We start from the raw sequence: 24,665 nt of genomic DNA on the forward strand, positions 1-24,665 counted from the left end.
GGATGGTGTGTCAAGTGGGAAATACAGGGGCTTGGTAGAAATATTCCTTGGGAACTATATTTATTGTATTTATTATATATATATATATAGTGTTTATTATTCATGGCTGAACATCCAAAACAAATTTTCCATGTGGATTTTGCTGCTTTCATGAATCCTGAGCTGATTCTTTATCCTGTTTTGAGCTCTCAAGTTCAATATATGAGCTATAAAATGCTATGAAATGCAAGTTTTTCCTAATGGATGTATAATCCTGAGGCTGAATTCCTTAGGAAAATTAGGATATTGTTGGCAATGTGGGATGAGAAGTTGTCAGCCCCACCAGCTCCACCTTTTCCTCTCTGATTCCTGGTTCTTGGCCTGTGGAGAGCCTGGAAGTGAGGCTGGGCATCATGGCAGCTGTGTTGGGAATAAAGCCTTGATTTGGGTTTCAGTGGCTCTTCCATGCAGATCCATTCCCATTCCTGGCTGTGGTGGGGGCAGAGCTGGCTGGGGCTGGGGCTGGGCTGTTGTTGAGCCTCCCTTTGTGTCCCCCCCAACAGCAAAGAGGCCCAGAAATGTTTCTGTGGCTCCTCCAACTGCCGGGGCTACCTGGGCGGGGAGAACAGGGTCAGCATCCGCGCGGCCGGCGGCAAGATGAAGAAGGAGCGGTCCCGCAAAAAGGACTCGGTGAGTTTGGGGATTGAGCCTTGGACATTGAGCCCAGCCACTCCCCAGCACTGCCAAAACCACCCGTGTCCCCGAGTGCCACTTCCACGTGGCTTTAATCCCTCCAGGAATGGGCATTCCACCACCACCAACCCTTTCCATGAAGGAATTTCTCCAGTATCCAACCTGAGCCGCCTCTGGCATAGCTTGAGGCTGTTTCCACTCATCCCAAGTGCCACTTCCACATGGCTTTAATCCCTCCAGGAATGGGGATTCCACCACCACCAACCCTTTCCACTGAGGGATTTCCCCAATGTTCAACCTGAGCCGCCTCTGGCACAGTTTGAGGCCGTTCCATCCCATTTCTGTTCCTTTGGGAGATGTTTACTCCTGATGACTTTTGTGTGTCATCAGAGGTTGGATTGATGATCTTGGAGGTCTTTTCCAACTCCAGTGATTTTATTTCACAGGGTTCCTCAAGATTTGTGTTTTCTTGGATCTTCAGTTAAATGCAATTTCCTTTCTCCTAGTTTTTTAAAATCAAACCAGAAACTGACTTTCCCAGGCTGAGCCTCTGCCATTGAGCCCAACCACTCCCCAGCACTGCCAAAACCACCCGTGTCCCCAAGTGCCACATCCACGTGGCTTTAATCCCTCCAGGAATGGGGATTCCACCACCATCAGTCCTTTCCATGGAGGGATTTCTCAAATATCCAACCTGAGCCGCCTCTGGTGCAGTTTGAGGTTGTTTCCTCTCATCCCAAGTGCCACATCCACGTGGGTGGGGATCCCACCACCACCAGGAATGGGGATTCCACCACCACCAGTCCTTTCCATGGAGGAATTTCTCAAATATCCGACCTGAGCCACCTCTGGCATAGCTTGAGGCTGTTTCCTCTCATCCCAAGTGCCACATCCACGTGGCTTTAATCCCACCAGGAATGGGCATTCCACCACCACCAACCCTTTCCATGGAGGGATTTCTCCAATATCCAACCTGAGCCTCCTCTGGCACAGTTTGAGGCCGTTTCATCCCATCTCTGTTCCTTTGGGAGATGTTTACTCCTGATGACCTCATGGTTTTCAGTGTCATCAAAAGTTGGATTGATGATCTTGGAGGTCTTTTAGAACTCCAATGATTTTATTTCACAGGGGTCCTCAAGATTTGTGTTTTCTTGGATGTTCAATAAAATCCAATTTCCTTTCTCCTGGTTATTTAAAGTACCACCAAAAACTGACTTTCCCAGGCTGAGCCTCTGCCATTGAGCCCAGCCACTCCCCAGCACTGCCAAAACCACCCGTGTCCCCAAGTGCCACATCCACGTGGCTTTAATCCCTCCAGGAATGGGGATTCCACCACCACCAACCCTTTCCACTGAGGGATTTCCCCAATATCCAACCTGAGCCTCCTCTGGCACAGTTTGAGGCCGTTTCATCCCATCTCTGTTCCTTTGGGAGATGTTTACTCCTGATGACCTCATGGTTTTCAGTGTCATCAAAGGTTGGATTGATGATCTTGGAGGTCTTTTCCAACTCCAATGATTTTATTTCACAAGGTCCCTCAAGAATTGTGTTTTCTTGGATCTTCAGTTAAATCCAATTTCTTTTCTCCTCATTTTTTAAAGTCCCAGCAGAGAATGACTTTCCCAGGCTGAGCCTCTGCCATTGAGCCCAACCATTCCCCAGCACTGCCAAAACCACCCGTGTCCCCAAGTGCCACTTCCACGTGGCTTTAATCCCTCCAGGAATGGGCATTCCACCACCACCAACCCTTTCCATGGAGGGATTTCTCCAGTGTCCAACCTGAGCTGCCTCTGGTGCAGTTTGAGGTTGTTTCCTCTCATCCCAAGTGCCACATCCACGTGGCTTTAATCCCTCCAGGAATGGGGATTCCACCACCACCACCAGCCCTTTCCATGAAGGGATTTCTCCAATATCCAACCTGAGCCGCCTCTGGCATAGCTTGAGGCCAACTCCTGATGACCTCATGGTTTTCAGTGTCATCAAAGGTTGGATTGATGATCTTGGAGGTCTTTTCCAACTCCAATGATTTTATTTCACAGGGTCCCTCAAGATTTGTGTTTTCTTGGATCTTCAGTTAAATCCAGTTTCCTTTCTCCTGGTTATTTAAACTCCCACCAGAGAATGACTTTCCCAGGCTGAGCCTCTGCCATTGAGCCCAACCATTCCCCAGCACTGCCAAAACCACCCGTGTCCCCAAGTGCCACTTCCACGTGGCTTTAATCCCTCCAGGAATGGGCATTCCACAACCACCACCAGTCCTTTCCATGAAGGAATTTCTCCAATATCCAAACTGAGCCGCCTCAGGTGCAGTTTGAGGCCGTTTCCTCTCATCCCAAGTGCCACTTCCACATGGCTTTAATCCCACCAGGAATGGGGATTCCACCACCACCAACCCTTTCCATGAAGGAATTTCCCCAATATCCAACCTGAGCCTCCTCTGGCACAGTTTGAGGCCGTTTCCTCTCATCCCATCTCTGTTCCTTTGGGAGATGTTTACTCCTGATGACCTCAGGGTTTTCAGTGTCATCAAAGGTTGGATTGATGATCTTGGAGATCTTTTCCAACTCCAATGATTTTATTTCACAGGGTCCCTCAAGATTTGTGTTTTCTTGGATGTTCAATTAAATGCAATTTCCTTTCTCCTTGTTTTTCAAAGTCCCACCAGAAACTGACTTTCCCAGGCTGAGCCTCTGCCATTGAGCCCAGCCACTCCCCAGCACTGCCAAAACCACCCGTGTCCCCAAGTGCCACATCCACGTGGCTTTAATCCCTCCAGGAATGGGGATTCCACCACCACCAACCCTTTCCATGAAGGAATTTCTCCAATATCCAACCTGAGCCTCCTCTGGCACAGTTTGAGGCCATTTCCTCTCATCTCTGTTCCTTTGGGAGATGTTTACTCCTGATGACCTCATGGTTTTCAGTGTCATCAAAGGTTGGATTGATGATCTTGGAGATCGTTTCCAACTCCAATGATTTTATTTCACAAGATCCCTCAAGATTTGTGTTTTCTTGGATCTTCAGTTACATCCAATTTCCTTTCTCCTTGTTTTTTAAAGTTCCACCAGAAACTGACTTTCCCAGGCTGAGCCTCTGCCATTGAGCCCAACCACTCCCCAGCACTGCCAAAACCACCCGTGTCCCCAAGTGCCACATCCACGTGGCTTTAATCCCTCCAGGAATGGGGATTCCACCACCACCAACCCTTTCCACTGAGGGATTTCTCAAATATCCAACCTGAGCCGCCTCTGGTGCAGTTTGATTGAGGTTGTTTCCACTCATCCCAAGTGCCACATCCACGTGGCTTTAATCCCTCCAGGAATGGGGATTCCACCACCACCAACCCTTTCCATTAAGGAATTTCCCCAATATCCGACCTGAGCCTCCTCTGGCGCAGTTTGAGGTTGTTTCTTCTCATCCCAAATGCCACATCCACATGGGTGGGGATCCCACCACCACCAGGAATGGGGATTCCACCACCACCAACCCTTTCCATGAAGGAATTTCTCCAATATCCAACCTGAGCCGCCTCTGGCACAGTTTGAGGCTGTTCCATCCCATTTCTGTTCCTTTGGGAGATGTTTACTCCTGATGACTTTTGTGTGTCATCAGAGGTTGGATTGATGATCTTGGAGGTCTTTTCCAACTCCAGTGATTTTATTTCACAGGGTTCCTCAAGATTTGTGTTTTCTTGGATCTTCAGTTACATCCAATTTCCTTTCTCCTTGTTTTTTAAAGTTCCACCAGAGAATGACTTTCCCAGGTTGAGCCTCTGCCATTGAGCCCAACCATTCCCCAGCACTGCCAAAACCACCCGTGTCCCCAAGTGCCACTTCCACGTGGCTTTAATCCCTCCAGGAATGGGGATTCCACCACCACCAACCCTTTCCACTGAGGGATTTCCTCAATATCCAACCTGAGCCTCCTCTGGCACAGTTTGAGGCCGTTCCATCCCATCTCTGTTCCTTTGGGAGATGTTTACTCCTGATGACCTCAGGGTTTTCAGTGTCATCAAAGGTTGGATTGATGATCTTGGAGATCTTTTCCAACTCCAATGATTTTATTTCACAAGGTCCCTCAAGATTTGTGTTTTCTTGGATCTTCAGTTAAATCCAGTTTCCTTTCTCCTGGTTATTTAAACTCCCACCAGAGAATGACTTTCCCAGGTCCAGTATTTGCTCATCCATAACTAAACCCCACCATAAATTGGATTTAAAAATGTGGGTTGCTTTCCATGATTTGTAGATGAACAATATTGGCTTTGCCATTTAAGGCATCACCTGAAATTTGGCAGCTCCAAGGGCAGAGTTTCACCATTTCCAGGTTGGGAGGTGGAATTTTAGAGACAATGCATGGAATTGCAGGGAAGGGTTCATGCCATGTGGAAAAAGTGCAGAGAATCCAGAGCAAGAGGAATTTTTTGGGGGGTGAAATCTTCTGCAAGAACCTGTACAGGCTCTTCTTTAATTCCTACAAATTGCAGTTATTCCATCCTTGAAGGGATAAACCTCTGTTCCTATGGAGAAGATTTATTCCTAATTCTTTGGGGAAGTTTAAAAATGCCAGTTTCATTTTAATGTGCTGTATCAGAGAGGGAGGAAACCAGAAATAATTCTTAAATCATTTCTAGAGAGTGAGTAAGCCAAGAAATAATCCCTAAATCATTTATAGGGTGTTTTAAAACACTAATTAGTCCCTAAATGAGAGGATGAGATTTCAGTGTCCTTGTGGAGAGGGACTCTCTGGTTGTAAGGATTATAAATCTGTTATGGTTTATAATCCATTAATCATTACAAATTTATAAAGAATTTATACAACTCAAGAGTATAAATAGTAAGTTTTACCTGCAATTAAAAATAATTTCTTAGCTTGTTTTCTGCATGAAAAGATAAACTCAGGGCCGGGAGGGTTTTGGTGCAACCACGTGGAATTTCCAGCAGAGCTGCAAGGTGGAAGATGGGAAATGGGAAAATGGAAAATGAGGGAAAAGGGAGCTTGGAGTCAGGGAATTTTCTGGGCTGGGGCTGAGGGTGTTGTCTGTGGTGTTTTCAGGTGGATGGGGAGCTGGAGGCGCTGCTGGAGAACGGGGAGGGGCTCTCTGATAAAAACCAGGTGCTGAGCCTGTCGCGGCTCATGGTGCGCATCGAAACGCTGGAGCAGAAACTCACCTGCCTCAAGCTCATCCAGGTGAGGAGGAGCGGCCTGCGAGGGGGGTGTTGGAGATTTATTCAGGGATGGCTCGGAAGGCAGCTGTGAGGAGTAAAATTCTCACAGCCTGTTTCTGTAAACAGCAGAAGTTCTCAGGTTGTTTTTAATTACAGGTAAAAGTGACAAACATGAAGGCCTTGAGAGCCTTGCACATCAGAGTTCTCAGGCATCTTTCTCAAAACAAGTGGATGTTCTGTCTTTGGCTGTTTTGGGAAAGCAAAAATAATTTTGAGAACCCAAATCTTGGTATTGGAAACATAAGGAGGGGTTGGTGTGTTATCTCTGACCTATTGTGAGCTCAGATTTTGCAATGTGCATGAACTCGATTAACACTGTTATAAAAGGTGCATGATTGATTAATAAATCGGAGTCAGATGCGAAAATCAAAAAAGGTGGTTGCTCCCTCACTTCGATAGGGGAGATCCATGTCCTGTTCCAGGGACATCCTCAGAGGAGCAGGGGCAGTGTGGGAGGCAGCTCCTGCCCTTTTTGCTGCATGCCCAGCTCAGCTGAGCAGCTCCAGGATCCACTGTCCCGCAGTTTTGAGCTGTAGTGGTTGCAGCAGTCCTGCTGCCGCATCCCTGCTCCAACCCCAGCAGTTCCAGCCACTCAAATCAGCTTGGGCCTGCTCAGGTGCCGAGTTCTGGCTCTGCCACGGCTTTCAGCATGATCCCAGTGGAGCAGTTTTCTGTTGTAGTGTGTTGTTAAGTTTCTTGTGTTATTCCCCCAATTTATGTATTGTTCTCCCCTATTATGTGTAAAATGGTTTCGTTCCCCCAGTTTTTCCCGCCACTGCTAGCCTGTCAGCTAAGTTGCCATAGTAACCGCTATTCATAGTTGCCGATGTGTAATTGCTCCTCCCCTGGTTTCCCTTATAAGTGAAAGTTGTTTCCTCCCTGTCCAGTCAATCACTCCCTTTCTCCTCCCAGGTTTCGAGAACCTTCTCCTCTCTGGAGATGGTGGCTGGCTGGGGTCCCAGGACACCTCCTTTACCTTTTGATTATTGGTCTCCATGGAGTGTCAGTTCTGTGAAGTTCATCCCCTCACCTTTCCCGATTGGTTCCGCCTGTACCCACCCCCCTCCTTTATAATCCTGTTTTCACCCCCTATGAAGAAACTTTTTCCCGGTTGGTTTCCCCGTGTTTGGATCCCGCAACACCTTCAATAAACCGATGTTTAACCCCCGGGAAATGGTCAGCTCCGTTCCTCCCCAATACCAGCGGTGTGAGCCAGTCCGCAGCCAGCACAGCCCGAGGCCATCAGACACCGAAGGGAGCTGGCCAGGAATTGCAGAGGGGCGTCGGCCTTTCGCCCTCAGCTAGCCGGACTCTAAACTTCTGGCCACATATGCCCTCTTCTGCAGTTTTCCATGGTTTTGCCTGGAAGTGTCTGATGTTCCCACCTGTGGCTCTCTCTGCAGAACACGCACTCGCAGTCCTGCCTCAAGTCCTTCCTGGAGTGTCACGGCTTGTCCCTGCTCTGGATCTGGATGACGGAGCTGGGCGACGGCAGAGGGAGCACGGCCAACAACCTCAAGCTGCAGCTGGAGGTCAGTGGTTCCCTGGCACTGGGAGCTCTCACGGGATCCTCGAGGTGGGAAAAGCCCTTTGGGACCGAGTCCAACCCTTCCCCAGCACTGCTGAGGCCACCACTTGTCCGGTTTTCGGCTGTTTGAAGGGCCTGGAAAGGCCCGGGGTGGCCTTGGGGCAGCCCGCGTATCAAAGGACGAGAAGAGGCTTCAGTTCTTCTTTCGGTTTTTATGTTTATTAATTGTTTATCTAAAAGATTTTCTCTCGGCCCGACAGAGCTCTGCTCAGCAGCCAGCCATGAGCACACTCCCTGCCCTCCGGGCGGTCACCTATCTTTATACCCAAAGTTACGTGTACAATATTTATCATTTTTCCCCAATACCTTTTATTCTTATTGTCTGGTGCACTTTCAGTAATGACCAATCCCAAAGTGCCACCATCACCACAGAAGATGGAGGAGAAGAAGAAGAAGAAGAAGGACAGGACACGCCCCAATTCCTCCATCTTACTTCTCTAAACCCCCCTGTACAGAAATCCTAAACCCTGTGTTTCACTCTCTAATTAACCAATCCCTTCACCATTCACCCCGGTGAAACCCTCCTGTCCTCATACAGGTGTCGTCTCCTGTGTAGGATCAAAGTCCAGCCACCAGACACTTCTGGAACATTCCAGGACTCCCGAGCCCCCCAAGGGTGCTCTCGGTGACACCTCAGGACTGAGCTGCTGAGATCCCACAACCACTCACCCTTGTCCCCAAGTGCCACATCCACAGGGCCCTCAGATCCCACCAGGAGTGGGGACTCCAGCCTGTGCCAGGGCTGGCCAGCCCTTTTTTTCGGGAAAAGGGTTTTGGCAGCTTTGCTGAATGCTCGGGATCACGAGGATTTTCTTTTCCTTCTGTTTTTTTAAATACAAATCTGTGCCCAGTGTTCATGGAAAGCAACCTCAGGTGCCTCAGAACTACAGGCCTGGAACTTCTGCCCTCAGGCAGATCCTTAATAAACGGAAGGAATTTGCTCCTGTGGTTTTCCTTAGATTCCTGACATAGATTCCATGAGCCAGAACTTAAAGGTTGTTGCTGCTGCTGTTTATTCTGTGCTGAAGCCCAGGGAATTTGAGATCCTGGCAGTCTGAAGTGGAGCTGGAATGTTTCAGTTTTCCATAAACAATTTGGGATTGGATGCCCAAAGACTTCTGGAAGTTTAAGGGCATTGTGTCCAAGCTGTGCCCAGTCCCCACCTTGTCCCCAGCCCAGAGCACTCAGTGCCACCTCCAGGAATGGGCACTCCAAACCTCCCTGAGCAGCCATTCCAGTGTTTAACAACCCTTTCCATGAAAAAAAACTTCCCCAAATCTATCACCTGTGACTGTCACTACATAGAGGAGATCAGATATTTAAATTTTATATTTTGGGGTATTGGCAAGGAATTCTTGGAAAGATTTAGATCGGTGGTTAAGAAAGAATTAATTCCTCCTGTGAGGGTGGTGAGGTTGCCCAGAGAGGTTGTGGACTTCCCATCCCTGGAAGTGACCAAGGCCAGCTTGGACAGGGCTTGGAGCAACCTGGGGTAGAGGAAGGTGTCCCTGCCCACGGCAAGGAGAACTGAATGACCTTTAAGGTCCCTTCCCACCCAAACCAGAATTTTATAATCACCTTGATAATTCCAGAGTTAATTTTTCCTGCGAAAAGTGAATTATTCCAGCTCGGACACAGCTTTAAATCCTGACATCGCCCTGCTTGTCCTTACCCTCAGATCATGAAGACCCTGGAGCTGCTGCCCATCCCCACCAAGAACATGCTGGAGGAGAGCAAGGTGCTGCCCATCATCCAGCGCTGGGCTCAGACCAAGACGGCCGTGCCGCAGCTCAGCGAGGGCGACGGCTACTCCAGCGAGAACACATCCCGGGCCCACACCCCGCTCAACACCCCCGAGCTGGCGGCCAAGCAGGGCGGCGAGGGCGACGCCGACACCCCCAAGAAGTTGGTGTTCCGCCGGCTGAAGATCATCAGCGAGAACAGCATGGACAGCGCCATCTCGGACACCACCAGCGAGCTGGAAGGGAAGGAGGGCAAGGAGGACCTGGACCAGCTGGAGGCTGCCCCAATGGAGGTGGCAGAGGAGCAGCAGCAGCAGCAGCAGCAGCAGCAGGAGATCAAAAGTGCTGTGGAGGCGCCGGTGGAGAGCAGCAAAGCCCAGCCTGCAGAGCTGGAGGCCGAGCCCGAGGCAGAGGTCAAGGAGAGCAATGGGGCGAAGCTGGAGGAGCCCATGGCCATGGAGACACCGTCACAGGATGAGGAGGAAGGAGTTTCTGACGTGGAGAGCGAGAGGAGCCAGGAGCAGACGGATAAAATCGTGGATGTGAGCGACTTGGCCACCAGGCTGCTCGACAGCTGGAAGGAGCTCAAGGTAAGAGGCAGCTCCGTGCAGCTCCAGCTCCTGGAGCTAAGGAAAACGTGGATTTGGTGGTGGTGTGGTGCACATGGGGCTGTTTTGATGTCTTTTGGTCAATATTTGGTATCTAAGTGGCTTTTTCCACACAAAAAGTGCTTTCTGTCTAAGTCCTCTGGTGGCAGCTGCCCTGGGTGTGACCTGAGAAATGTCCAGGTGTTGGTGACACCAGCAGCTCGTTGGGTTTGGGCACACAAGGACACCTTGGTCATCCCCTCAGACTTCCAGGGAAAGGGCAGCTCTGAGGGATTGAGATTCCCATGAGCATTTTGTGTGGAAACATCCCTCAGTGTGGAAACATGGATGGACTTTCTGCTCCTGAATTCCATCCTTGGAGCTGTTCATGGCTACTCCTGAATGGCCCATCCTTGGAAATGTCCAAGGTTGGATCAGGCTTGGAGCAGCCTGGGATAGTGGAAGGTGTCCCTGCCCATGACAGGGAGTGGAATTGGATGATCCTTAAGATTCCTCCCCAGCCCAACCATTCTGGGATTCTCTGAGTTGAGTTATCCCAACATCTCCAGCTTTTCCTGTCCTTTCATCCTCTCTGTTGATCTGCACCGTGTGAAGGCTCTGTTGGCCCTGCCAGGTTCCCTCCAAGGCAGTGTTGGATCATCCCCTGGCTGTTCACACTCGGAAGTGCCCAGATTTGGGTGTTATTTGGGACTTGAGTGGTTTCACTCCCATCAGGCTCTTCTGGAGCAGGAAACCTCTTCAAGAGAAGGCCTTGGTGGCTCCCTCTGTCCTCTGGAATCGTGTCCCTGTCCCATAGGTGGCCAATGGGATCTGCAGCCACCTCCAGCTTTTAGTGGGATGTAGGATGACATTCCAGCAATGGTTCTAAAGTAAAAGAGGAAAGATTTAGATTAATGGTTAAGAAAGAATTAATTCCTCCTGTGAGGGTGGGCAGGCCCTGGCACTGGTGCCAGAGCAGCTGTGGCTGCCCCTGGATCCCTGGCAGTGCCCAAGGCTGGAGCTTGGAGCACCCTGGGGACATTGGGAGGTGTCCCTGCCATGGCAGGGGTGGCACTGGATGTCCTTTAAGGTCCCTCCCCATCCAAACCATTCCATGGCTCTGTGGATCTCACTCCCCACTCAACACTTCAGCCATTCCTTGGGTTTCTTTAGATCTTTGGGAGCTCCTCACGGATCCGCTGCTCCCGCAGGATTTCATTCCATGTGTTATTTCATATTCCTTACATTCAAGGCCAGGAGGGCTGGGAGCCTCTTTAATGAGCCCAAACCCAGAGATTCCTGAGGATCCAGCAGGAATTGAAGGCACTGCCACAATTCCAGCTCCCTGTGGGCTTGGTGGGACTTGGAGGATTTCTGCCCTTCTCTTAATCAACCCCCAGCCCTGCTTTAATTACTGGAAGTAGTTTGAAGCAAATCCATGTTTTCTGATGCATCATGGAGCTAAGGAGTTTATTTACCCATTGACTTTGATAATGAGTAATGATTGCAAGAGGTTAATTAAAATAATGGGTGTTAATTGTGCAGCGGAACCAGCACAGGTGCAGGAGACCTCACCTTAAGCTTTGCTTGTGCCATTTCTGGAGCTGCAAACACCAGAATTTAGAAATGCAGAGGTTCCCAGGAGAATTCAGGGACATTTTACCTCAGTCTGAATTTTTCAGGAGGATCAGATACTCCTGAACCTGCACAGATTTTGGGGCACAATCATTTGTGACAGAAATCTTAGGGGGGAAGGGATGGGGTAAAACACATTTCTGTAGTGCTTTCCTTCCTTTTCTCCAAGTGGATCTGATCATTTACCAGATTTGAATTTGCAGACTCTTGGTGTGGTTTTCCTCTCAAAGTGACACTGTCAGGTTGGATTTGTGGTTCAGTTGGGAAAAGTCCTTTTCCATCGTTGCCAAGAGAATTGTTGAGGTTGGAAAAGACCTCCAAGAATCAAGTCCAAGCTGTTTTAAACTAAAAGTTAAGTCAGGCCTTAGTCCTGCTCTGCTTTGGAGACTTGTTTTGGGTATCCAGACTGAGTTTCTCCTTTGGAACAGCTGTGTTCCCTTCCACACTCATGTACACAGAACAGCACAGAGAAAATGATAAAATATTAATAAAATGTGTGAAATTTCACAAAACTCCCCCAAAACGTTGGTTTAAGACCAGATTTGATCTGATGGTGTCGTTTTATCCCCAGGATTTGTGTTTTCTCTGGAGCTTGGAGAAGCTCAGCTTGGGAATCTACAGAGTTTTGTTGAAGTTGTGGTGGGACCTAAAATACATCTAACACATTCCCGTATTTTAGATGTGGATTCTCATCCTCTCTGTGTATTTATTAATGATCCTCAGGTCGTGATCTGATTGTAGGGATGGGGTTGGATCTCATGAGCTTGGAGTAATCCCAGCAAATCCACCCCAAAAAAGCAGGATCGTGGCACGGGGCTGTGACAATTCATTTCTCTCCCACAAAACAATTGTAGGGAAAAACTGGGAGCTGGGAATTTATCCTGTCCTGGACTTTTTCATGGCTCCAGGAGTTAACTGCCTCTGTCCAACTCTCACCTCATTAGGTGCCACCAAAGCCCACCCCGGATGTCTAAAAGACAAATCCAAGCTGGAAGGGGGATGGATATCTCACCCCCAGGTGCCTTTTCCCAGCACATCCAAGCTTTGGAAAAGCCGGGATTTTGGCGTGGTGGAACACCTGGCACTGTCTGGGGGGCGGGAGGGTCGGAAACGTGGTGACTTTAGCGCTGTCCTCTCCAGCCTTGCTGACCACCCCCTTGTAATTTCCACCGTTTCCATCCAGCTTCTCCGGGCAGCCAGAGCTGACCAAGGGGCTCCTTTTCTCCAACTCCGTGCGGAAGAAGGGAGAGGACATAGCGCCAAGAGCCGGGAAGATGGTTGGGAAGCTGGCTGATGCATGAGCAGTGTGATAGGTGAAAGGAGGACAGAGGTGGTTAACTCGGGGATGCCGACGTTATTTTGGTGCGTCCATTGCCGGCAATGGACGTCGCTCCGGGGAAATCCCAGCTCCTGGCCTGAAAGGATTTAAGTGAGCTTGATTTTTTTCTCTACCTCTACACACAGGACTTGTGAGTCCCTCCCAGGGCTCGCTGAGGAGTGCTGGCCACGGCCGCACCCCTGGCACGACACACACTCACTCACATTCCTGGTGGGATGAGTTTTCAGCCCGGGCTCGTGGGCGCCGTTCCCGCTCTCTGAGGAAGCGCTGCATGGCTTCTCCCGGGCTGAAAACTCCCTCCCGGTGCCACAACACCCAGCAAGGCACAGCTGTGGTGCTTCCACGGGGTTCTCCCAGGTGGATTGTGCTCAGGTAAGGCTCAGTGGGCTGATCCGTGTGGAGAGGCCATGCTGGAGGTGACACGTGGTGTGATGAACAACAGAACTCTTGGAATCATTGGAATATGCCGTAGGGCCGAGCTTGGGAAGCTCTTCCCAACGTCCTGAGGTTGATAGCTGAGTTCAGGGACAGAGAGGATGTTTTGGTGGTGTGATGAACAACAGAACTCTTGGAATCACTGGAATATGCCGTAGGGCTGAGCTTGGGAAGCTCTTCCTAACGTCCTGAGGTTGATAGCTGAGTTCAGGGACAGAGAGGATGTTTTGGTGGTGTGATGAACAACAGAACTCTTGGAATCACTGGAATATGCCATAGGGCCGAGCTTGGGAAGCTCTTCCCAACGTCCTGAGGTTGATAGCTGAGTTCAGGGACAGAGAGGATGTTTTGGTGGTGTGATGGCCAACAGAACTCTTGGAATCACTGGAATATGCCATAGGGCCGAGCTTGGGAAGCTCTTCCCAACGTCCTGAGGTTGATAGCTGAGTTCAGGGACAGAGAGGATGTTTTGGTGCTGCTCTGCCTCACGTGGGACTGAGCTTTGGGAATCTTCCCCACCCCAGAGGAGGCCCTCACCTTCTGGGAAGGGGTTGTGGCTCTGAGGATCCACAGGTCCTTCCCTTGTGACTTGGAGAAGGTCTTGGTTTTAGGAAACATCTTTTGTTAGAGCCAGTCTTGGGTGTAAAAGGTTTTATTTGGATACTTCTGGCCTTGGGAGCGTTTGTGGTGACTTGGAGCTCAAGGCTGAGTCCTCACCCTGACCTGGGCCAAAGTGGATTTTTTTTGGCACTTAATAATCATGGAATCAGGGAATTGGAGAGGTTGGAAAAGCCCTCAGAGATGATTGAGTCCAACCATCCTCTAGCACTGCCGAGACCACCCTTGCTCCCTGTCCCCAAGTGCCACATCCACAGGGATTTTAAATCCCTCCATGGATGGCAACTCCCCCCTGCCCTGGGCAGCCTCTTCACTGCTGGACAACCCTTTCCATAAGGAATTTCCCCAATATCCCACCTGATCCTCCCCTGGAGGCCATCTCACCCTGAATGGGACATCTTGGGTGACCAAAGGCAGCTGAGCTTCCATCTTCCCCTGGGCTGCTCTTTCCAAGTCTCCTCTGATTTATCCTTGAAGCTGCTCTGGCCTGTCCCTTTCCCAGTGAGGCCATCCTGGAGTGCCTGGCTCTGGCTCCAGCACGCACATCCCGTGCTTTAATCAGGAATTTTATAATTTGTTATAACTTAGAGCAAGGGATAGCTGGGGAAAACAATAGGATTGGGGAGCAGCCAGGCCGTGGTTTGCTGTGGGATCTTCTGGCCTTCAAGCAGGGATGTCGTGGTGTTGGCCCAAAGAAAACACAAATCCTGGGGATAAAATGACACCATCAGATCAAAATTGGTCTTAAACCAACATTTTGGGGGAGTTTTGTGAAATTTCACAGATTTTATTAATATTTTATCATTTTCTCTGTGCTGTTGTGTGTACATGAGTGTGGAAGGGAACACAGCTGTTCCAAAGGAGAAACTCAGTCTGGATACCCAAAACAAATCTCCAAAGCAGAGCAGGACTAAGAGGAGAGAGGAAGGGAGGGAAGAGGATCCAGCCTGGTAGGGGATGGATTTGGTTGTGTTCTTCCTTCCACAAATCAACAGAAGCTCATAGAATCATAGGATAAACTCATGGAATCATTGAGGCTGGAAAAGACCTCCAAGGTCATCAAGTCCAGCTGTTAGTTCAGGAGTGACAGAATTGTGTGGAAGGTTCCATCAAGACCCAATCTTCCTTTCCCACTGCAGAGCCCTTGGAGCTGTGACTCCATCCTGCAGCTCTTCCCTTTCCCAAGCCGAGGCTGGCTCATGCCTGAGGCTGGACAGCCTAAATCCCATTTTTTCCCCCCTCTTTTGTGTCGAACAGACTGGTGTCACTTTTCCTCCTGCCTTTAATTTGGCGTGCGGTGCCTTCAAAGCCGCGCTGGGCGCTCGGGAGCCATTTGGAGCCCGTTAGCTGATTGAGGAATCCTGCAGCTCCGAGCCAGCGGCTTCCGTTTCCAAAAATAAAACTGCCTTTCCTTGGGAGTTTCCCCAGCCTGCTCCGACCACCATCTGCTTCTCATGGAGCAATTTGGACAAATCCCTCCGTTTGTTCCTGGTTCAAAGCCTTTTGCTGCCTCCATCTTCCCACACGGGGTGGATGCTGGAGGCTCCGTTGAGCGGGGCTGGAGTTTCTCTCCACCAGCACAGAGCTCGCTCCCTGCTCATCCTCACCTTGGATTTTGGGCTTCCTGGACTTCAGGGCTGGCCAGGTTGTTGGGCTGGGTCTGGAGTGGGCACCCCAATGTCCTGGTGAAGTTAGAGCAAGGCATGGCAGAGTGGCAATGCCAGGATTATCCCCTTACTCCAGGTGCTCCTTATCCTCCTTCTCTTCCCACTGAGCCTTTTCCCAATGGTTTCCATTCCCCATCCTGCTCTTTCATGGGAGAGATCTTTTTTAGGAGCTGGGGGCTTGGTGTAGTTTAGCTCTTACCAACATTTGTGTTGTCCTTCTGAACATCCATGGTGTTCATCCATGATCCCATTTCCCCCTGGATCCTCATTCCCCCTTGGACATCCATGATGTTCATCCATGATCCCATTCCTTGGTGGCTCCTCATTCCCCCCTGGACATCCATGGTGTTCATCCATGATCCCATTCCTTGGTGCTCCTCCTTCTCCCTTGGACATCCATGGTGTTCATCCATGATTTCACCATATCCCTTCCTTGGTAGCTCCTCATTCCCCCTGGACATCCATGGTGTTCATCCATGGTCCCATTCCTTGGTGGCTCCTCATTCCTCCTTGGACATCCATGATTTTCATCCATGATCCCATTTCCCCCTGGATCCTCATTCCCCCTGGACATCCATGGTGTTCATCCATGATCCCATTCCTTGGTGGCTCCTCATTCCCCCCTGGACATCCATGGTGTTCATCCATGATCCCATTTCCTCTGGATCCTCATTCTCTTTGGACATCCATGGATTTTCATCCATGATCCCATTCTTTGGTGGCTCCTCATTCCCCCTGGACATCCATGGTGTTCATCCATGATGTTCATCCATGATCCCATTCCTTGGTGGCTCCTCATTCCCCCTTGGACATCCATGATGTTCATCCATGATCCCATTCCTTGGTGGCTCCTCATTCCCCCTGGACATCCATGGTGTTCATCCATGATCCCATTCCTTGGTGGCTCCTCATTCCCCCTGGACATCCATGGTGTTCATCCATGATCCCATTCCTTGGTGGCTCCTCATTCCCCCTGGACATCCATGGTGTTCATCCATGATGTTCATCCATGATCCCATTCCTTGGTGGCTCCTCATTCCCCCTGGACATCCATGGTGTTCATCCTGATCCCATTCCTGGCTCCCCTTTTCCCCTGGACATCCATGGTGTTCATCCATGGTGTTATCTGATCCATTCCTTGGTGGCTCCTCATTCCCCCTGGACATCCATGGTGTTCATCATGGTGTTCATCCATGATCCCATTCCTTGGTGGCTCCTCATTCCCCTGGACATCCATGGTGTTCATCCTGATCCCATTCCTTGGGTCCTCCTTTCCCCTGGACATCCATGGTGTTCATCCATGGTGTTCATCCATGATCCCATTCCTTGGTGGCTCCTCATTCCCCCTGGACATCCATGGTGTTCATCCATGATGTTCCCATATCCTTCTTGGTGGCTCCTCCTTCCCCCCTGGACATCCATGGTGTTCATCCATGATCCCATTCCTTGGTGGCTCCTCCTTCCCCCCTGGACATCCATGGTGTTCATCCATGATCCCATTTCCCCCTGGATCCTCATTCCCCCTGGACATCCATGGTGTTCATCCATGATGTTCATCCATGATCCCATTCCTTGGTGGCTCCTCATTCCCCTGGACATCCATGGTGTTCATCCATGATGTTCATCCATGAGTTCATCCATGGTGTTCATCCATGATGTTCATCCATGGTGTTCATCCATGATGTTCATCCATGATCCCATTCCTTGGTGGCTCCTCATTCCCCCTGGACATCCATGGTGTTCATCCATGGTGGCTCCTCATCCCCCCTGGGAACCAGGGTAGACTTGAAGGGATTTTTTGGATGTGCTGCTCTGAAAATAAACATTTTTAGGAGTTTAGCATAGAAAATAAAAAAAACTCCTGGCAAAACGCACTGCTGGAAGGTGAATTTGGGGCTTCAGAGCCTGCCCTGTGGTCACCTCCATCCCACACGAGTCAAGGAGAGGCAAAGTCATTCCTGCCATCCATAGCTATGGAATTCTGTTGGAAAATGAGATTAAATCCATGGATGGTGGCTGGATGGGGCTTGGAGCATCCTGGCCTGGTGGGAGGTTCCCTGCACGTGGTGGGGGCTGGGATTGGATGAGCTCCAAGGTCCTTCCAGCCCAAACCACTCCATGATTCCATGATATGGATTACATCATTTATAAATACATAAATCCTATATAATTATGGGTTTATCCTGCATCCCTCCCCACCCCAAACATGGAGCTGCTGTTTTGCTTCTTTACATTTCATCTGAAAAAACCTAGATTTGGAGTATTGTAGCCCATAGCAAACACATAAATAAATTAAAAAAACTTTATTTGAAGGGCATTTTTTGGGAATTTCAATGCCTCTCTTTTTTGTAGATGCTTCAAACTCCATGTGGCGTGTTTGAGCTCTACAGAAAAGCAAAAATATCTTTAAAAACCTAAAAATCTTGGCCCAAATCCCTTTTTTTTAGCCAGCAGCAGCACTTTTGAAGTGGTTTTGCCTTGTGGACAAAGCACAGCAGGGTTTCTTCTCCTTCCCTTTTTTTTTTTTTTTGCTAAAGGAAATTCTCATTTTTAGCCCATCCAGTGCTGGGGGTGAGCACGTTGCTAATGAGCCCCCAGAGCCATTAATTAATTCCCAAACAGCTTTAAAAACTCAAGGATTTAAATAAAAGAGGATATTCTGTAAAAGCTGAGAGTCAAGGCAAGGTAAACTGCACATTTCTGAGTATGTGGAAGCTTTAAATTCCCAGCTGGAGCAGCCTTCACCCCCCAGGAAATGTCACATCCATCTTTTTTCCCACTCTGCCTCATCCAGGGCCCAAATGAAAGGATATTTTAGGGAAGGTGCTCTGGGAAAGCTGGAATGTCAGCCCAGCTCCCCAAAACAATTTATTTGTGTTAAACTGAGCATCTCCTTCATGATTTAATGGGGTTTTTTTGGGGATGCAGCTGCTGCTCCAGCAGGGATGCTCCATCAGGCACAATCCAGCTGGTTCATCACATCCTGCTGGAAATAACTGGGAATTCTTGGGAATTCTGTATTCCTTCAGGAAGGGAACAGAGCAAGGGCTTGGTAGAAGCTGGAATTAAACAAAAATGAGCTTTTTTTCCCCAACCTTCCTTGAGGACAGTCAGGAACGCTGTAAAACCTCTGTAGGATCATGAGCATCGCAGAGGTAAAATGGGATTTACACTGGGAATGCCAGAATATTCCAACTGAAAATACAATGGAGCATGGAAAGGTGCTGATAAAGCTCATTTCTTGCTTGGGGGGGATGCACAGTTGGTTCCAGTGACGTGGGAGAGGCAAAGACATCGTGCTAAACCTGGACTTTAGGGCAGGTCTGATCCTCATTCCCAGCTCTTCTTCCCTCTTCTTCCATGGTGCCATCTCCACCTGGAGTTGTCAGGATTTTGGGATCACCCAGTGCCACCCCTGCCATGGCAGGGACACCTCCCACTGTCCCAGGGTGCTCCAGCCTGGCCTTGGGCACTGCCAGGGATGCAGGGGCAGCCACAGCTGCTCTGGGTGGAATTCCCAATTCCCAATCTCCCACCCATCCCTGCCCTCTGGCACTGGGAGCCATTCCCTGTGTCCTGTCCCTCCATCCCTGTCCCCAGTCCCTCTCCAGCTCTCCTGGAGCCCCTCCAGCCCCTGCCAGGGGCTCTGAGCTCTCCCTGGAGCTTCTCCTCTCCAAACTCCTCTGTCAAACTTTAAAAATTCTCTACAAATTCATTTCTCACAGATGGGAATGAAATGACATGAAATCTTGGAATGGTTTGGGTTGGAAGGAACCTCAAGGATCCTCCAGTGCCACCCCCAGCCATGGGCAGGGACACCTCCCACTGTCCCAGGCTGCTCCAAGCCCTGACCAGCCTGGACCTGGAAATCCAGGGGCAGCCCCAGCTGCTCTGGGGATTGTATTCCAGGGCCTCCCCACCCTCACAGGAACAATTCCCAATTCCCAATCTCCCATCCATCCCTGGGAGCCATTCCCTGTGTCCTGTCCCTCCATCCTTGTCCCCAGTCCCTCTCCAGCTCTCCTGGAGCCCCTCCAGGCCCTGCCAAGGGCTCTGAGCTCTCCCTGGAGCTTCTCCTCTCCAGGGGAACATTCCCAGCTCTCCCAGCCTGGAACAGCTCTCTGGCCTGCTCTGGATCTGTCCAGGAGCTCCAGGTCTCCCTGTGCTGAGGGAGGAGCTGGATGAGCAGGGGTTTGGGGTTTGGGTTTGGGGTTTGGGATTTGGGGTTTGGGGTTTGGGATTTGGGATTTGGGGTTTGGGGTTTGGGGTTTGGGGTTTGGGGTTTGGGGTTTGGGGTTTGGGTTTTGGGTTTGGGGTTTGCTGCTGCTCAGTCTGATCTCAGCAGCCTCAGCAGCTCCTGGCTCAGAGGGGTCTCTCCGAGCTGCTCCTGCTCATCCCCCTGGGGATGCTCCCCCATCAAACGTCAGCCCTTGGGAGCACCATGGGAATGTGACCCTGGTGGGAGCTGGGAGGAGCCCAGGGGTGGTTCCTGAGCAGGGGCAGCAGGTGTTGGCCACCAGAGGCAGGATGACAGAGCCATGGAATGTAGTAAACCCCTCAGGTTTAGCCAGGGCCCCTTGGAGAATAGAATGCTGACACAGCAGCAAAGAAGTTTCCTGTCTCCAGGGACATCCGCCTTGTACCTTATCCCTATAGCCATGGAAGGCAATATTGTGTTAAACCCTACCATTGGTCACTTATGGTCACTCTAACACCTTTGCCATTGGTCAGGATTGGATCCAGGCCAAGGGTATAACAGTAGCACACTGTACCCCTACTAACTGGGAAGAAGAAGAGCTGAGACCCTTCCCAGACCCTACAATAAAGCCACACTCGTGGAACAGCCAGCGTCTTCTGCTTCTCCTCTCTCTACCGTCTGCTGGAGCCTTAGGCCAAGGGAAAAGCTACCTAGCAAGCAAAGCTGAAATCACAAGAGCTGCCTGATCACTAAGAGCTGAATATTCCCTGCTTGCTAGGGGCTGACCCGCGGCCTTGGTCTGAGAGCGAGCTGGCTTCTGGCACCCAGTGCCCTTGGGGACTGAGCTCTGGAGCTGGAACAGCTTGCATAGGATACGACCAAGCAAGGCTCATTTAATGGAATGTCTCCAGGCTGGTGGGATCTGTTGGGGTCACCCAGCCCAGCTCCTGATCATTGCTGGGTCATCTCAAGCCTTGGAAACCAGGACAGGGACAGCAGGAGCTGCTGCTGGGACACTCCTCCATCACCTTGGAAGGTGTAGGGCCCTACAGCTCTTTGCCCAAAATTCCACTGAAACCCATCAAAAACCAAACACTGAGCAGAGGAAATATATGGAAAGCACCACAAAACCCCCAGAACTTTCCTTCAAGAGACCCTTTTCTGGTGGTTTATTATTGTTAATGTATGATTTATGGGATTCTTGGCTGTTTGGGGTGGTTTTGGGAGCAGCTGGAATCGTGACCCTGCTGGTGGCTTTTCCACAGGAGGTCTATCGCATCCCGAAGAAGAGCCAGGCAGAAAAGGAAAGCAGTGGTAAGTTCCTCACCTTTTTCCGTGTTTTCCTCTGCTCCCATGAAACTGCTTCATTTTCCCAGCTGGGAATGTCAGGGGATGTTCTGCCTCCATAGCTCCAGCTCCTGGGAATGGGGAGGATAATCTGAGCCGTGGGTGGGGAGAGATGGGGCCCTGAGGGTGACATGGAACAACCTGGAATTAAAATCATGGAGTTGGTGAGCTCGGAAAAGCCCTCCAAGTCTGAGTCCAGCACTGCCAAGGCCAGCACTGATCCGTGTCCCCAAGTGTCACCTCCACATGGCTTTTAAATCCCTTCAGGATGGGAACTCCACCTTCACCCTGTCCCTGGCCATCCTTTTCCATGAGAAATATTCCCAATATCCAACTGAGAACGCCTCCAGCACAACTGAGGCGTTTTAAGAGAGAGGAGCTCTTCACACCCAAATGATAAATTTTCCCTCTTTTTTTTCCCCGTTTTCCAGGAGCTGACGAGGCAGAGAGCCAGGGGGGCTCCGGGATGTCAGGGGATGTTCTGCCTCCATAGCTCCAGCTCCTGGGAACGGGGAGGATAATCTGAGCCGTGGGCGGGGGGAGATGGGGCCCTGAGGGTGACATGGAACAACCTGGAATTAAAATCATGGAGTTGGTGAGCTCGGAAAATCCCTCCAAGTCTGAGTCCAGCACTGCCAAGGCCAGCACTGATCCATGTCCCCAAGTGTCACCTCCACAGGGCTTTTAAATCCCTTCAGGGATGGGTTCTCCACCCTCGCCCTGTCCCTGGCCATCCTTTTCCATGAGAAATATTCCCAATATCCAACCTGAGAACGCCTCCAGCACAACTTGAGGCGTTTTTAAGAGAGAGGAGCTCTTCACACCCAAATGATAAATTTTCCCTCCTTTTTTTCCCCTGTTTTTCCAGGAGCTGACGGAGGCAGAGAGCCAGGAGGGCTCCGGGATGTCAGGGGATGTTCTGCCTCCATAGCTCCAGCTCCTGGGAATGGGGAGGATAATCTGAGCCGTGGGTGGGGAGAGATGGGGCCCTGAGGGTGACATGGAACAACCTGGAATTAAAATCATGGAGTTGGTGAGCTCGGAAAATCCCTCCAAGTCTGAGTCCAGCACTGCCAAGGCCAGCACTGATCCGTGTCCCCAAGTGTCACCTCCACATGGCTTTTAAATCCCTTCAGGGATGGGTTCTCCACCCTCGCCCTGTCCCTGGCCATCCTTTTCCATGAGAAATATTCCCAATATCCAACCTGAGAATGCCTCCAGCACAACTTGAGGCGTTTCTAAGAGAGAGGAGCTCTTCACACCCAAATTATAAATTTTTCCCCGTTTTCCCAGGAGCTGACCGAGGCAGAGAGCCAGGGGGGCTCCGGGATCAGACCCCCACTCCCAAGAACCCGGCGCTGAGCCGGGAGCGCGATGCGGAGCGGCAGAGCCAGAGCAAGGAGAGGAAGAGACGCCGAGATTCCCTGTCCCCCCCGTCCTCAGCCTACGAGAGGGGCACAAAGAGGCCAGAGGACAGGCAAGTGGTGCCAGGGAGCTGCCACATTCCAGGGATCTGCCACGTTCCTGGGTGAATCCTCCAGGAAAAACGGGCCTGGGGTGTCGGTTTTCGGCTGTTTGAAGGGCCTGGAAAGGCCCGGAGTGGCCTTGGGGCAGCCCGCGTATCAAAGGACGAGAAGAGGCTTCAGTTCTTCTTTCGGTTTTTATGTTTATTAATTGTTTATCTAAAAGATTTTCTTTCTGCTCGACAGAGCTCTGCTCAGCAGCCAGCCATGAGCACACTGTGTCCGCCCTCCGGACAGCTACTTATCTTTATACCTATGGTTACGTGTACAATATTTATTATTTTTCTCTAATACTATTTATTCTTATTGCTTGGTGCACTTTTAGTAATAACTAATCTAAAAGTGCTACCATCACTAAAGAAGATGGAGGAGAAGAAGAAGAAGAAGAAGGACAGGACACGCCTCAATTCTTCCATCTTACTTCTCTAAACCTTCATGTACCTAGGGTGGTCTCGGTGGCTCAGCATCTCAAGACTCAGATGCTGAGATCTCACACTGGGGGTCTTTGGAGTCACCCAGGAAGGGGATGGGGGTTTGCTCCTGGAGGAATCCTGGGGGTGAGGTGGGAGTTGGGCGGTTCCTTGGTGTTGGTGGCTTCTTCTCTGGGATAACCTGCACCTCCATCCTCAGGTGTGGTTTGGGAATGAGGTGGGGAATGAGGGGAGCTGTGCCAGCTCCTGCACAGAAATTAGGGATCGTGGAATGGTTTGGGTTGGAAGGACCTTAAAGCCCATCCAGTCCCACCCTGTGCCATGGGGACACCTTCCACTGTCCCAGGCTGCTCCCAGCCCTGTCCAGCCTGGCCTGGGACACTTCCAGGGATGGGGAATACAGGAATTGCAGGATGCAGCCCTCCTAATGCAACCTGGATCCTTCAAAACCCATTCCCTTTTCCTGCTCCACCTCTTCCCAGTGTGCTGGGAATTGTTCTGAACCTGGAGCAATCCCTGCCTGTACAGGAGGGAGCAGTGCCCAAACCAGGGTTTCTAACTCCAAAACTTCCTTTAGGGAATAACCTGAGTGGTTATTCCCTAAAAATCCCTGTAAGGACAGCAGTCCAGGGGGTTTGATCCCAGCAGGCTGGTTCCAGGTCTCCTGCCTTTCCTTGGGAATGGTGGCATCACTGCCACGGCTGAGCATGCAAATTCTAATGAGGAGAAGGAAAATATTCCATGCCTTGCAGTTCAGAGAGCCTGGAGATGGTGTTAAAGGCAGCAGAAATACCACGGAATTTCCTTTAGAGAAGTCACTTCTCTGTTGTCCCTCTCAAAGCCACTCCATAATTAGGGAACAATTGGTGCCGAGTCAGCCAGACCAGGAAACCTCGCACTGAGCTGGGCTGGGAAAGTTGGAAACATCTGGATGAGAAGTACAGATGTAAATCTATCCCTCTGTAACGAGGCTGGGAACATCCCCAGGAAGTAAAACCTGGATTTTTGGGGTTGTTTTAAACAGAACCAGCATTTTTTTTTGGGTGAGCAGCTTCTGCTCTGGCTCTTCCCCCTGTGCTGTGTCTGTGTCAGTGAAGGACAAAATTCCTTCTCTGGGAATGTTCTTCCTGCTCTGAGCATCCCTGTGTCAGTGAAGGACAAAATTCCTTCTCTGGGAATGTTCTCCCCGCTCTGAGCATCCTCTTTGTTATTCCAGGGATTTAATATTTTGATTTAAAATAATCAAATAGATGGAGAAAGGAATGCTAAACCCTCGGTTTCCTTCTTCCCACTCCCTCCATGGCAGCTGCTTCTCCTCCAGACTCTCCAGGCAGTGCCAGGAAAGACTTTAATTAGGGAAATCAAACTCCTCCCGGCAATGAGGTTCCCATTAAGGGATCCTGCAGCTCCTCTGGGAATGCCTGGAAACAGCTCCAGCAGATCTGTTGGTAGCAATGTGCTTTTGATATGTAAATGGATCCCAGGAACACAGAATATATGGAGAATATCCTGGATGCTTTGTAGAATCCATTATATTAAGGCTGCAAAGCATTTTTCCTTGTAATCCCTGTTTTACCACACTCATAATGTCTGGAAATATCCACCTTTGATCTGAAATTTTCCTTGGTCGGGCTTTGATCAAAGTCCTTAGGATTTTT

The 24,665-nt window shown here is 50.3% G+C and overlaps 1 protein-coding gene across 1 annotated transcript in view; it reads left to right on the top strand.

The window, feature by feature from the left end:
• Window positions 1-24,665, top strand: part of SETD2 (SET domain containing 2, histone lysine methyltransferase) — a 76,068-nt gene that overhangs the window by 32,765 nt on the left and 18,638 nt on the right. Inside the window, exons 9-14 of the mRNA XM_064703749.1 lie at window positions 543-669; window positions 5,725-5,859; window positions 7,301-7,429; window positions 9,164-9,817; window positions 20,972-21,020; window positions 22,347-22,530. Of these exons, the coding sequence (XP_064559819.1) occupies window positions 543-669; window positions 5,725-5,859; window positions 7,301-7,429; window positions 9,164-9,817; window positions 20,972-21,020; window positions 22,347-22,530 (1,278 nt within the window). The remainder of the gene's footprint in view (window positions 1-542; window positions 670-5,724; window positions 5,860-7,300; window positions 7,430-9,163; window positions 9,818-20,971; window positions 21,021-22,346; window positions 22,531-24,665) is intronic.

The sequence above is a fragment of the Zonotrichia leucophrys genome, chromosome 2 (assembly GCF_028769735.1).
Source record: "Zonotrichia leucophrys gambelii isolate GWCS_2022_RI chromosome 2, RI_Zleu_2.0, whole genome shotgun sequence".
Classification (NCBI taxonomy): Eukaryota; Metazoa; Chordata; class Aves; order Passeriformes; family Passerellidae; genus Zonotrichia; species Zonotrichia leucophrys.